Below are 14,751 nucleotides of genomic sequence, written 5' to 3'. Positions count from 1 at the left end.
CACGGAAAAAAATTAATCTCTAAATTAGTGATTAAATCTGAGATTTAGGCATAAACTATCACTGGAATCGGACGTAAGATGTAAGCAGATCACTAAAACTGAAATTTGGTATTATATCTAATCCGAATATTAGTATTGTGAAGAACACGTATTTCTTATGCCTAAAAATGATATTAGGAATCTCAATAAATTTTATGACATGGAACATATGTTCTAAACTATCAACTTACTTGAATAAATTCAAATCTAATATATTATTTGAATAAACAATATTAAACATTTTAGTCGTATATTTATATAATTCGTATTTTTTGTAATAACTCGATGTAATAAGAATTTATAATTTATCACAATTTAGAGTGAGAATTATTCACAAAATATTTATATTGTTTTCCCTGTATGAACTATACATTGACAAGTATAAAAAAGTAGTTGGATATTTTTAAAACACAATACGAATTTTATATTTTTATTTCATTTTTTTGTTTTAACGGCGTTGGAAGGTCTGTAAAATTTGTAGGTTACAATTATCGCCCGACAAAATACGGCACTGACTGATTTAAATGACGTGAAATAGGTAAATAAACATTTTTCAACCACTTTTTCTCTAAACACGGACACTTTTTACAAAATAGGCCAACATACAACGGGTAAGAATCTTCTTAATAACTTAAATTCAAAAGATTGTTTAAATTCATGCAGAAACGCGGTTGTAAAATGTAAAATTGGAAAGTGATGTAAAGCTAAGAATATAACAGCTGGACCATTGTGCTCTCTGCATGCTTCTGCCCTCTTCTGGCGACTGGCAGTAAACCGCTTCTTGTTGTCTGTCATTACATTACTTTCCACTCATTTCCAATTTTACATTTTACAACCGCTTGACAACCGCGTTTCTGCATGAATTTAAACAATCTTTTGAATTTAGGTTATTAAGAAGATTCTTACCCGTTGTATGTTGGCCTATTTTGTAAAAAGTGTCTGTGTTTAGAGAAAAAGTGGTTGAAAAATGTTTATTTACCTATTTCACGTCATTTAAATCAGTCAGTGTGCCGTATTATGTCGGGCGATAATTGTAACCTTAAAATTTCACAGACCTTTCAACGCCGATAAGTCTAATAAATAAAAATAAATGTTCCACATGATGACGCGAAAAACATTCATAAAATACGGAAAATGAAAACGGTTAATTGTATGTAATTCATATAAAAAAAGTTGTGAAATTAACAAATCTCTAAATCAGAGATGTGAATTTATGGCGTTTTCTGGTATAAAGTTTGACAGAATCAAACACAACTTATCACAGTAATTGTGACTATAATGTTTAATTTAGATACACTTATATTTCATTGGACTTGAAATTAATATTATTTCAAGTTTAGAGATTAATTTTTTTCCGTGTAAGAGAAACGTTAAGCAATTTAAGTAATGTGCTCTTTCGAGTAATATTAGCAGCAGATTTCTCTCCGTGTACTTCCGTTGTTTTAATATAGTATTTTTTTTAAACATTAGTGTCTTATATTTATTTTCTTATTGTTTAATATATCAAATTAGCATTTATTTGTTAGCCAAAACTAAGATCTCAATCGACGTAAAAATGCGTTTAACTGTTAGTAGATATGTATCCATAAATAAACTGTTTCTATATTTAATATAAAAAAATGTCTACAACTGGATACTATTAAATTCTCAATTTCTACATGCAACTTTACGAAAGTTAGTCTACTATAAGACAAATATCTAAATTCTTTAGTCAAAAGAATATTTCTATACAAGCAAATTAATTATCATTTACTATGTTTTTCAAAAATGTTTGACCCTGGAGAAAAATTGATATTACTCAGTAGAAAAAAATCTCTATAAAACAAGACAAAATGCACGAAATAGATTATTTTATTCTTCATATAATTTCCATTCAATTACAAATTGTTTTTTAAAAAATTTTAAACAATTGTCTACATACATATTTATTATGCAATTTTGGCTTGTAGTTGTGCTAGAAACTTCAAACAAAATTTAAAATTTTTTAAATAAATTTTTTATTCTAAATTTAATAAAAGAATTATTGTACAAGTGTAAATTTCTTTTATATTAACAATTCTTTTTTTCAGAATTTTTTTTTCCTTTGCATACAAAGAGGGCAATAAGTTTCAATAACACCCTTGAACTTCTGGAAGGATTGCTATCCAGCGTAGCCTTTTTTTGCATGGCACCTGAAAATAGGAAAAATGACATAGCCATAAACGAGACAGTACTACCTGAGTTTTCGGAGTGTATCAATTACTTTTCCTATTGAGTGACTTTTAAAAAAAATTTTAAAAAAGAATTGTTAATATAAAAGAAATTTACACTTGTACAATAATTCTTTTATTAAATTTAGAATAAAAAATTTTAAATTTTGTTTGAAGTTTCTATCACAATTACAAGCCAAAATTGTACTTCTCGTTAAAAATAAATATGTAAACAATTGTTTAAAATTCTTTAAAAAACAATTTGTAAATATGTTGAAAGTAGATATTAAGGAATGTTGATGAATTTTTTCAGATTTCTATCTTTGTAAAAAAAATTTTTTATTCATATGTTATGAATGGAAATTATATGAAGAATAAAATGATCGATTTCGTGCATTTTGTCTTGTTTTATAGAGATTTTTTTCTACTGTGTAATATCAATTTTTCTCCAGGGTCAAACATTTTTGAAACACATAGTAGAACCAAACAACTCTTTCGTAAAAATATTTGTTGGCCCTGAAAAGGGCCGATTGTTTTGTTGAGGGTGGACAAGAATTTACTTTGAGCTGGTGTACTTGGTGACAGCCTTGGTGCCTTCAGAGACGGCGTGCTTGGCGAGTTCACCAGGAAGGAGAAGCCTGACGGCAGTTTGGATCTCCCGGGAGGTGATGGTGGACCTCTTGTTGTAGTGGGCCAAGCGGGAAGATTCGGCAGCGATGCGCTCGAAGATGTCGTTCACGAACGAATTCATGATGCTCATGGCCTTGCTGGAGACTCCAGTGTCGGGGTGCACTTGCTTCAATACTTTGTAGATGTAGATGGCATAGCTCTCCTTCCTCTTGCGCTTCTTCTTCTTGTCGGTCTTGGTAATATTCTTTTGAGCCTTGCCGGCTTTCTTCACGGCTTTACCACTTGCTTTAGGAGGCATCTTTGTTTTCAAAGAAAGAACGTCTGAACTCGAAGAGAACACAGAGCGAATTGACGTTAAGCAGCGGAAACTGCCCTATTTACGTTCTCTTACAGTCGTGCTCCTACATTTTGATTGGTGCGGGGACTCACTGCAACCATCTGCCACTCACGACAAAGAGAGGGGAGCGCAGTTGTGGGCGTGACCTGTGGAGAGAGTGTAAATAGGCGGATTTCAGGCGCAAAATATCATTCGCTTCGAATTCTTCGTTGTGCTTACTTCGTTAACCTAAAACTAAATCGAAAATGTCAGGACGTGGCAAAGGTGGCAAAACCAAGGGAAAGTCAAAGACCCGCTCCAACCGGGCTGGACTTCAGTTCCCAGTCGGTCGTATCCATCGGCTTTTGCGCAAAGGAAACTACGCCGAGCGTGTTGGTGCACACGGAAAAAATTATTTCAGTATTTTTTACGAAACTAATTTAGGACTAGCGGATATTTTAGATTCCTTGACGAAGTTTTTCATAAACTCAGAAACTTTCACTACTTTAGGCAGAACAATTTTGGAGAAACTGTAAGCAGTGTTGTAATTTCTAAAATAAACTTGAATGTAGAAATGTTTCGTATTTTCTGAGGAATATTGTATGAGAAAATGGTGAAAATGTCTCGTACAATCTAAATAACACGTGGTTTGAGTCTTCACTTCGCTGTCTGCCGTGAATTCTCGAACAGAGTTTCGCAAAATTCTACACAGGGTGTACTGAAAGTCCCGTTTCTGGTTACTACCTCGTGTTTTTAATACACCCTGTATAGTTACTTGCCATGCGCGTCACTTGTTTACGCAAATTTAGGTTAGAGCAATTACAAGTATTTTTTCCAGTGTTGTGTTTCAAACGTGATCATCCTGTCGATCCTGTCCATCGTTTTTCACTATTTGTGAACAATAAATATTGTAAGTATAGTTTTCTATCTAAATTAATTACAAATTAAAACTATGAAAGTTATTTTTATGTGTGGATTCGGTGGTAAAAACCGTAAAAAATAAATATTCATATTCGTTGAAATTTGAGGTTATGTTTTTCAATTTTCACCGGTTTTTTGTTTACATATATTTATTAATTATTCAGGGTGGCCACATGTTAGTGAAGTCAGGGAAATGTCAGTAAAGTCAGGGAAAAGTCAGAAAAAAAATATTTTTGTCAGGAAAATTTAGAAAAATAAGATTTATTTCGACTTATTTTCAAAAATTGTGACTTTTTCGACATTCCTTCTAAATATTGCAAGAAAATATATTTTTTAGTATTAAATGTAATTTATTTCGATTTTTGTAATGCGGAAAATAACTATAAACAAATCTTTCAGAAATTATTTTTGAATCATCTTTCTATTTAAATTTTTGAATATACAGTTAAAAAAATTTTCAGCAATTAAAATTTTGTAAAATTTAATTAAAAATAATTAATTCTTTTCCAATATTTTGTTAGAATTTATAAAAATCAACTTTTGAAGAATTTTAATTAAAAATTTTCAAAATAATTGAATTAACAAAAATTTTAATTACATATTTTCAATTACATATTTCTGAAAATTCAAATACATACAAAAAATAACATTTTAAAAATAAATATTCAAAATATTTTATTAAAATTCATTAAAAAATTAATTAGTTTTTTAAAATAATACAAAAACTGTTTTAAGAAATTCAATTGTTTTCAAAAAATTACATTAAAAGGTTTTTAAGAATTACTTAATTTTTCGAGTTTTTTATCCTAATTTTTTAAGAAATAATTATCTTCGAATAAAGCAAATAAAAATTATTTTTATTGTTTGAAAATGAAAAATGTAAAAAGTGGACAGTTCAATTATTGTAAAAAATTAAATTTTCGTATTCTCTAATCTTTCAAATCTTCCTTTACAAAAATTTTGTTAAGGAAAATAATTTTAATGTCAGTAAATTGTCAGGAAAATTGATAAACTAAATGTGACCACCCTGTTATTATTAATATGTTTTTTTAACTATTGGTAAAACAACAAATTGCATAAACCTAAAAGTATTTAAATTACAATCTTAACAATTTTTAAAAATGTTTGTGTAAATTCTAAGGTATGAGTTTCCAAGGTATCAAAGGTTCCGCGCATATAGGTAAATCATGTCAGACTTTGATGAGGTAAGCTAGTCTCAAAAATCGATGTCAGGTACCCCATATTAAATAATGTTAATTTTATTCATTTTTTAAATTAATAATTAAACAATAGTAAAAAAAATACTGTTTGCAGGGTTTAGATTTGATTTCGCAGCACAACGTACCTCAACCAGTAGTTCTATCTGACAAGGAAATTCAAAAGGAAATAGACACTAGGAACTCGATTTATACGAATTTGTCAGCAATAAATCAAAATACGCAGTTAGAAGAGACTGTTTCGAAAGAAACCCGTGAACAATCCGAAGAGGTTCATAAGAATAATAAAATTAACTGGGAAACGAATCCGCACTATTTGGTAAGTTCATTAATGTTTTTAAAAACAGTAAATTATTTCTTAAATTATGTATTATATGATAAATTTAAAGTAAATTATTAATTTTTAGCGATTAAAAAAATTTATCGGATGCGGCGAAACATTGAAGTTAGTTGCTCACGCTTACAACGAACAAGGGGGATATTTAACAGAAAAGAGTAGAAAGATATTGGTGCATAAATTTGTCGATCTGAAGAAGAAAGAACTTCTTCAAGAATTTAAAGAAGCGCCGTTGGATGACTGGAAGTAAGTTTTATTGTAACAATTTAACTACTATAATAAAAATTATATTTTTTTATTCTCGTATAAAAATTATATTTATTACATTACGTACTTATTTCATTTAGCATCGATGCCTCCGAATTAATAAATTTTTCGACTACCATTGAAAAAGTTTTTCAAAGCGAAAATGCGGCCACTTATTTCACCCCATTTACAATCGAAAACGGAGTCCGATTTCCGTCAGCGGGAAAAGTAAAATATCACTTCGATTATATTAAAGGTGAATTAAGAAAACAGGGAATTATAAAACCCCATTCCAAGAAAATCGATAAAAATCCTTCAGAAGGTAGACTTTGTGTTTTCGAAGGTAATACTTTTTCATTTGTATAAAAAAATGTTATTATTTTCTAGTTAAGAGATATATAATAGAAATATTTATTTTTTAGAAACAATTGATAATAAGATCAAATACCTAGAAGCTCACTCGGACAATGTGGATGAAATAAAACAATTTTGGTGTGAAACGCATGAGGCTCGAATGCAAATTTTAACACTGGAGGAAATAAGCGTTCATGATTATTGTAATAAATTTAAAGGTTTGAAAGAGCAATTAGGTTTTCAATTAGTAAGTATAAAAATAATATAAAATAGTATAGTAGTTAAAATTGATTTTTAACTTGACTAATATAAAATAATTTTTTAAACTTTTTTACAGATACAATTAGATTTTCAAATACTATACCCAGAAAAAGTAAATAACCTTATGTTAAACTGGGTTTTGGTTAAAAATCATTTGATAAAAATTTTAAAAACAATCAAATTACAACCGGAGGATAAAACCTTGTTAAGTTTGATATCAACATTACCACAAGGTAATGGGACATCTCTAAAATATTACATTATTACTTTTAATTTCAAATTTACTTTACTTGTATATATATCATTCTTTTAGAGCATCAAGATGCTGTATTGGTTCATCTTCTGATTTACATAGTTCCGACGGCTGAAATAAAAAAACCACAAAAGCGAAAAAGGACAACTACTACTGAAAACCAGGTTCCGGAAGATACTCAAGTGAAAAAATCTTTAAATGATAAGCGAGAATCCTACATGCTGGTCATACCTGTAAATATACTTTATATATTTATACAATATATTATTATAATCTGAGAATTGTTTTATAAAATAAAAAATCGTTTCACAGGTTTCTAATGAAGAAGACGCAACACTCGACAGATTGAAGGTGACTCTTTTATCAAAGAAGCTAACGTTGCAACCAATATTTGTCGTTGTTGGATCGTTACTTAACGTACAAAAAGTATATGCAGTTATTGATGACACATGGTTCGAGTGTACCTCTGTTTTACAATCAGTCGATTTTACGTTTAAAGCTTTTTATTCGTTGAAATGTGCCTACCCAGTTGAAACATATAATGTTTGGAACTTCATTCAACGAGCTTTTTTTGAGATTAGACCAACTGGAGAAAAAGTGTCTATAAAAACGAGAACTCTCGAAAAGCAAATAGACAATCTTCTTAAAGAACTTAAAACGACATAATTGCTGTCTTTTTAAAAGAATTCTTTTTAATTACAAATTTAAATTTTTAAAAACTTTTTTCACGATGTTTAAATGTTTCGCGTGTGATTGTTCATTTGACAATAACAAGACTTTAGTGCTTCATGTAGAGTTAGCGCATAGGTATTACGATACGTTTCAATGTACAGAATCTGCTTGTCAAAAGAAGTATGAAAATTTTTGTTCGTATAAAAAACATCGTAATTTAAAACATGGCGTTGAATTACTCCCTCATCAAATATGGGAAAAAAAAAATTTTAATGCCGATTTCAGTTTACCGTCTGTTATTGAAGACGCAACAGCAGATGAAGAATTATATACTGAAAGTTCGGACAGTTCAAGTGATGAATCTGATTATTTTGTCGAGGATGAAATTGAAGATATCTTTTCCTCTGATGTATCAGAAAATTATGAAACTGACTTCAAGACCAAAACAACGTTGTTTGCCGCTAAACTGTATAAATTAACTAGTGTATCGAGAAAGTATGTTAATGAAATTATAAATGATGTCTCCGACTTATTTGAAAGTTACACGAATTCCGTTAAAAATGAATTTAACAACAAGGCAGCAAGTTTTTCAAAAAATTCCTTTACTCTTTCTGAAATCAGTGAGGTTTTAGATGAATTCTCAAATCCTTTCCATAATATTAAAACAGAAGCTAAGCGATTAAAATTGTTTGAGAAAAATGGGACTTTTATACCACCTCAAAATTATAAACTTGGTGAGGCCAAAGTTATTGTCGAAAAAAATGGAGAAAAAGTATCTTCCATTAAAGAGATTTGCGCACAATTTATACCCATCAGAAAAGTATTGAAACTGTTTTTTGAATTGCCAGATATTCTGAAAAATACTTTACAGTACATGGAAAATGTTAAAGAAAATAAATTCGTAATTCAAAACATTATTCAAGGATCTTTGTATCAGGAGAAAGTTAAATCCTTTAAAGATAAGATTGTTTTACCTTTAATACTAGCGTTCGACGACTATGAAACCAACAACCCGTTAGGCAGTCATAAAGGTGTCAACAAATGTGGTGCAACATACTTAAGTTGCCCTGCTCTTCCTCCCGATTTGCAATCTAAACTAGAAAATATCTTTCTCTTTTTGCTGTTTAATACAAAACATCGTGTACAATACCAAAATAGAATTATTTTCACGAAAGCTATGGAAGAACTAGAATTCCTTCTACATGAGGGCATACCAATAAAAGTTGACAATGTTACGAAACAAGTACACTTTAGCTTAATTTTGATTTACGGAGATAATCTTGGAATTAAATCAATTTTAGGATATGCTGAAAGTTTCCAAGCTACCTACTTTTGTTGGCATTGTTTAACCGAACGAAAAAATATACAATTTGTGTTTAATGAACGAGATTGTAAACTTCGAAATCGCGAAAATTATAATGAGCTTTTGGCAAAAAATAATGTTTCGGTTTCAGGAATCAAAGAAGCCTGTGTTTTTGACGAGATGTCCAATTTTGATCATACGGAAAATTTATATGTGGATCCCTTACATGATGTTCCAGATGGTGTATTAAGATACGATGTAGCGCAGGCATTAGATTATTTCATATATAAAAAAAAATATTTCACACTGGACGATTTAAACCTTCGAATTGCTGGTTTCAATTACGGTGATAATTCAAAAACAAATAAGCCTATGCCTGTTTTGGAGCAACAAATTAAAAAAGGATGTCTCATTATGTCAGCCTCTGAGATGATGAACTTATTCCGAAATCTATTTCTCCTGATCGGACCATTCGTTCCGGAAGACGATCCTCACTGGCAATTACTTATCAAATTAAAAATAATAATAGAGATTATTTTCAGCAAAGTTATTAATTCTGAAACATATAAGTGGCTGGATACAGAAATAACGGAATATTTGACTGAACTTTCGAGATTGTATCCCGGTTGCTTAAAACCCAAACATCATTTTTTAATTCACTACCCACGAGTGATGAAAGCAGTTGGTCCTCTTGCATCTTTAAGCACAATTCGTTTTGAGGGAAAACATAGGGAGGGGAAAGTTGCCTCTCATGTCTCCATATGTAGAAAAAACGTCTGTCGAACTATAGCTGTGAAAAGTCAACTTATGCTAAACTATCGATTTTTGAACAAAAATGATACACATGCACCGTTTAGAAACGGTCCAATTCGATTCAAATCGTTTTCTGACCTGCCTGATGCAGAACACTTTTCGCATTTGCTCACACCACTTCAGAAGAACAATTTGTTCGTAACAAATTGGATAGAATGCAGTGGTCATAAATTAAAACCTGGTCATGTTGTTGTCTATTTTTCAGAAAATGAAACGATTTTTTATTTGGTTGACGTTATGTTAATAGTAGACGAGAAATTTGAAATAATAGCTAAACAGCTTCACGATTGCTATTTTATTGAACATTTACAAGCATTTAAAGTTTTCGATGAAAGTTGTTTCTCGTACTGCGTTCTTCCAAAAGATTATATTGATTTTAATACAATTGTAACTACGAAAAATAAAATAAGCGACGGTTTTAACTACATTGTAAAAACTTGGGTGTAATATAGAATTTAAAAAGAGAGTTAATTTTTAAATAATTTGTTAATGCACGTGCAAAATAACGATATTGATTTTAATATGAAAATAAACGACGATTTAAAATAAATTATAAAAAAATAAAATATAATTTATAGTTAAAAAGTGAATAAATGTTTTATAAGTTTTTCTAATAATTTATTTTACATAATTTATATGTTAATTATTTAAATTTAATTTAATAATAATAATAGTTTGTCAATTATATAAAATTATTTTTAAGCATCGAAATAAATATTTTCTTTAACAAAAAAATGCCTTTTAAAATTTACTTATATTTTAAATTTATTAGATATTCTACTTGGTATATTTATCTGATATATACGAAACATATCTCTGAATTAATTACTCAATTGTCGGTTCATTAAATAATATTTATTTAAATTTAAATTCAATAAATTATAAGTTATAAAATAATTTTAATGTAATTATTTAAATATATTATAACCTTATTATAATTAATTTTAATTACAAAATTTTATTTTAAAAAACTATAAAATATTTTGTATAACTTTTAAAGAAATCATTTTTTTTTTTTAATTAATATTAAGTATATTGACTTTTCTCACAAGCGCAGTTTAATCTGCTCTGTTAGTATATAAAGAAACTCAATTCTTTCATTTACAGTGCGAATTATATTGTATATGCGTTGCGTCAGAATTCGTTTATATGTATGCGTATTTCCGTTAAATTAGTGTTAGAATAAGATAAGCCAATCAAAGCGAACCACTGCGTTGTGGTTATGTAGTCGAATGTGTTGAACCAATCATCTATCTCCTATAGAGTAAGAGAAAAAATTGTCCAGGAGCTCCATTGGTGCTTTAACAAATTCTTTTTTCGTCTTTTTTATCGTGAACTTCTCTCCGTGCGCGCATGCGCTTCGGGCGACACATTTTACAAAACTCTTGAAGCAAAACACCCAACCGATCACTGCAGAACTTATATTGATAACATTTGTGAATTCCACAGAAGTTTTTTTCGAGCTTTTGTGAAACTCATTCTTCATATATTAATATTGATTCTGTTTTAACTTACACTAAACTCCTCTCCGTATCCGCTATTCCGAAATTAGTTATGTAAAATATACTGAATTATTTTTTTCCGTGCAGGTGCTCCAGTTTACCTAGCCGCAGTTATGGAATACTTGGCTGCCGAAGTCTTGGAGTTGGCCGGAAACGCAGCTCGTGACAACAAGAAGTCGAGAATCATCCCCCGTCATCTCCAACTCGCCATCAGGAACGACGAGGAATTAAATAAGCTCCTTTCTGGCGTCACCATCGCCCAGGGTGGTGTTCTCCCCAACATTCAAGCTGTTCTTTTGCCGAAGAAGACAGAAAAGAAAGCTTAAATTTTTCCACTCACCCTCACACAAAACAATCGGCCCTTTTCAGGGCCAACAAATATTTTTACGTTTGAATTCTTTGTTCTTTACATTTAATACTTCTCATATGAAAACTAATATTTTCATATGATATGAAATAAATGCAGTAAGTTTTATTTAGTTATGCAGTCTGACAATTTCATCTGCCTTCCTGACTCACAAAACAGTATGTTTCATGAATTGTTGGGTACACTTTAGAATTTCTCAAAATAACGTTTTCTCAAATTGCGGACAGTTTATCTCTGAATCTACTGAACCGATTTTAATAAATAATAACTCGTTTGTTTGTTAGCATATCCTGTGTGAGAATTTACCATAAAATGGTCGAAAAACTAAAAAAAAAAACATTTTTGCAGACTAGAAAAATACTGAAAAACATAGTGTATTTTGACAAAAATTATTGAAACATCTGCTATTTTTCATTAATGGTGGTAGATTTCTATGCAAGACACCTTCCTTTTTAAAAAGCAATTTGGATTTTTTGTTTCCGATTTGTCAATCTTGAGATAAACTGATGTCCGCAATTGGACAACCAACTTTTTGGAGTTTCGATCTGAATGCTGTCTACAGATTATGATATTAAATAAAAATTAAAAACAAACCATTATTTTAATTCTCCAAATATGTACTAATATAGGCAAAAAAGTTTTTTTAAATATTTATGATAAAAGACCTAAGAAATTTTTTTTTTAAATTTGGTCTTTTAAGAGCCTTCTAAAGTGTAGTAGTACCTTAATTTTTAACATGCTTTATTATATATTATTTATAAATCCTTTCCATTTTTGCTTCCTCTCAAAGAAAGCCTTATAGTGATGTAGAATTTCTTAGAATCAATTTTTACAAATTTTCAAGTGTAGTACATATATTTCGTCGAAAGGAACAAATGTATGTCACCGTTTCTTGTCGACAAATTTTCTCTTACACGTTTTGACGGATTTTGATAAAATTTTTAGCAATTTTTTAATTTTTGAGAAAAATTGATTTTTGTATTTTTTGAAATAACTTTTTTCTTTACTAAAATTTTCATTAATTCTTGTCAAAATTATATTTCTGGCATGGAAACGAATCTATTCATGATACACCCAGAGAAAAAAGGTATTTATTTTAAATAAAAGTGTATATTTAAAAAAAATTATTTGTTGCAAATAAATATTTTATTTAAAATAAATACACTAATATTTATTTGAAATAAATGTACTTATTAATCTAAAATAAAAAAATATATTTGCAATTTAGAATATAATATATTTGATTCTAGTGTTGCCGCGATACGAGACGAGGCGATAATTTTAACTGTCTCGTCTTGTCTCGTTATTATAGGGCAATTTATCGTCTCGTCTCGTGTTTCGAAAATATTACATATTATCGTCTCGTCTCGTCTCGAGTGTCGAGAATGCTACACATTATCGTCTCGTCTCGTCTCGAGCGTCGAGAATGCTACACATTCTAGTTTTCTCTCGTCTTTTTCAGCTTTCTTTATAGAAGTATAGTATTGTAAAAAATTTGACGTGTTAATTTTTTTTAATGTTAATATTTATCTTAGATATACATATATGTCTGTAAAATTTTGTTCGCACATTACGAAAAAATGACTTGACGATTTAGGTGAGACTTGGTAGTCTCTCAGGTATTAGTCTGGTTTAAAATTTTAGCTATATTGGAATAAAAAATGTTAAGCTGAATAATAGTTACAATTTATTTTCAAATAATCAAAAATGCAAATTTTTTTATTTTTTGCATTAAAAAAATGTTTTTGTCTCCAATAACTGATTACTTGTTTTGTTTATTATCAAATAAATTTTATTTGCTTCAAATTCTGAATTCATTGGTTCAAAAATAATTTATTTCAGTAAAATAAAAATTATTTCATTCAAGTTCAAGTGAATACTTTCTTATTTGATTTAAATCAAATAATTTTTAAAAAGATAAATATAAAAGTTGCTAACTTTTTTAGCTAAATATAGAACCCATTTTCACAATAATATTTAAAAATAAGCAAAGAAACTGAATTTATGATCCAAACCCAAATTTTTTTTTCACAATTTTTTTAAATTTATTTTTCCGTTAAATATTGCTCATTAAAAAAAACACTGAAAAATGAATTAAATTTCAACTTTTAGTTAAGAAAGAATTTATTTACTAAATATTATGTATAAAAAAATATAATTTATATAAAATATTTATAATTTCTTATATTTTGTTTAAAAAGACTATTAAATGCAACGTAAACAATAAAAGATTTTAGTATACATATATCTATCATATTTTATATATATATATATGTTAACCGTAACTATATATTTTCAGAATAAAACTTTGCAATTTAAAAAAAATTCTCATCGAGAATTCTCGTAATTCTCGTCGAGAATTCTCGTCTCTCGTGACACCTCTCTCGTCTTGTATCGTTTTAGCGATAATTAAAAAAATACTGTCTCGTCTCGTCTCGAGTCAAAGTTCTCTCGTCTCGTCTCGCCTCTCGCCATTATCGCGGCAACACTATTTGATTCAAATAAATGTTTGTGTGACTTATAAGTAGACGCCTGCGCATATTGCATTTTTATAGTAAAACACCCAGGTAGAAATTTCAACTCTATAATGACCAGTCACTGGGAAGTTTTTCTAGATTCTGGGCAGTAATTGACCAGAAAATCTGGCAAGTGATTGATTGGAAATGTAACGCGCTACTTGAGCAGTTACTGGTTAGATTATCTGGCCAGTGACTGGCAAGTAACTGTCCAGTAACTGGACAGTTTTCTGCTCAAAATCTAGAAGAAAATATAATTTTTCCCGGCTCTTTTTATTTTGTTTATAATTACATATTTATTTATATTTTTGTGATTATTCAAATATTTAAGACTTATGAACAATTACTCTACCAATAACACTTAAATCTAAGAATAAAAAATTCGCACGCATGGGGGATCGAACCCTTGACTCTGGAGACACAACGCATGTGCGTTACCACGCAGCTACGGAGACTAGATAGTAACTTATCATAACTAGAAGTTTAAGAACTGAAGTTCTATTCCGATTGTGACCAGAATTTCTGGCCAGTGACTTGTCAGAAGTAATGAATGATCAGAAATGATGACCAGATAAACTGTTTAGTCACTTGTCAGAGACTTGACGGCTTATCTTGTCAAAATTTAGGAAAAAGGTAAACTTTGGTAATAATGTGACAGTGAAACGATCATAATTTTTATATACACGGAAAAAAAAAGTTCGAGGATTATTCGGAAACTTCGTTCTTAACTCTTGGATACGGCGGGTAGTACACAGATAACTAAAGGTTGCCTCGTTGAAATATGTCATTTACTATTTCTCTACAAATTATAACTA

At 29.5% G+C, this 14,751-nt stretch overlaps 4 protein-coding genes across 5 annotated transcripts; 3 read left to right on the top strand and 1 right to left on the bottom strand.

Annotated features, from left to right (window-relative positions):
- Window positions 1–2,738: 2,738 nt before the first annotated feature.
- Window positions 2,739–3,211, bottom strand: LOC122506636 (histone H2B). The gene has a single exon (XM_043618941.1). The coding sequence runs from the start codon at window positions 3,154–3,156 to the stop codon at window positions 2,785–2,787; it is 372 nt and encodes a 123-aa protein (XP_043474876.1). The 5' UTR covers window positions 3,157–3,211; the 3' UTR covers window positions 2,739–2,784.
- Window positions 3,212–3,376: 165 nt separating this feature from the next.
- LOC122506637 (histone H2A-like) lies at window positions 3,377–5,537 on the top strand. 2 transcript variants are annotated; one of them, XM_043618942.1, is made up of 2 exons: window positions 3,377–3,706; window positions 5,431–5,537. In XM_043618942.1, the coding sequence occupies exons 1-2, from the start codon at window positions 3,441–3,443 to the stop codon at window positions 5,450–5,452; spliced, it is 288 nt and encodes a 95-aa protein (XP_043474877.1). In that variant the 5' UTR covers window positions 3,377–3,440; the 3' UTR covers window positions 5,453–5,537. The 2 variants fall into 2 exon arrangements, with proteins under 2 accessions (XP_043474877.1, XP_043474878.1); XM_043618943.1 differs by lacking the exon at window positions 5,431–5,537 and adding an exon at window positions 4,013–4,066.
- LOC122506635 lies at window positions 5,398–7,429 on the top strand. The gene is made up of 7 exons (XM_043618940.1): window positions 5,398–5,631; window positions 5,720–5,895; window positions 5,997–6,238; window positions 6,318–6,496; window positions 6,587–6,743; window positions 6,824–6,996; window positions 7,076–7,429. The coding sequence occupies exons 4-7, from the start codon at window positions 6,410–6,412 to the stop codon at window positions 7,427–7,429; spliced, it is 771 nt and encodes a 256-aa protein (XP_043474875.1). The 5' UTR covers window positions 5,398–5,631; window positions 5,720–5,895; window positions 5,997–6,238; window positions 6,318–6,409.
- A 64-nt stretch (window positions 7,430–7,493) lies between these two features.
- LOC122506615 lies at window positions 7,494–11,379 on the top strand. Its single transcript, XM_043618911.1, has 2 exons — window positions 7,494–9,501; window positions 11,141–11,379. Exons 1-2 carry the CDS (start codon window positions 7,494–7,496, stop codon window positions 11,377–11,379), a joined length of 2,247 nt encoding a protein of 748 aa, XP_043474846.1.
- The last annotated feature ends 3,372 nt before the right edge of the window (window positions 11,380–14,751 follow it).

The sequence above is a fragment of the Leptopilina heterotoma genome, unplaced genomic scaffold (genome assembly GCF_015476425.1).
Source record: "Leptopilina heterotoma isolate Lh14 unplaced genomic scaffold, ASM1547642v1 Lhet_43, whole genome shotgun sequence".
Classification (NCBI taxonomy): Eukaryota; Metazoa; Arthropoda; class Insecta; order Hymenoptera; family Figitidae; genus Leptopilina; species Leptopilina heterotoma.
The sequence above is the reverse complement of the archived record's forward strand: the minus strand, read 5'-3'. Positions and strand labels throughout refer to the sequence as shown.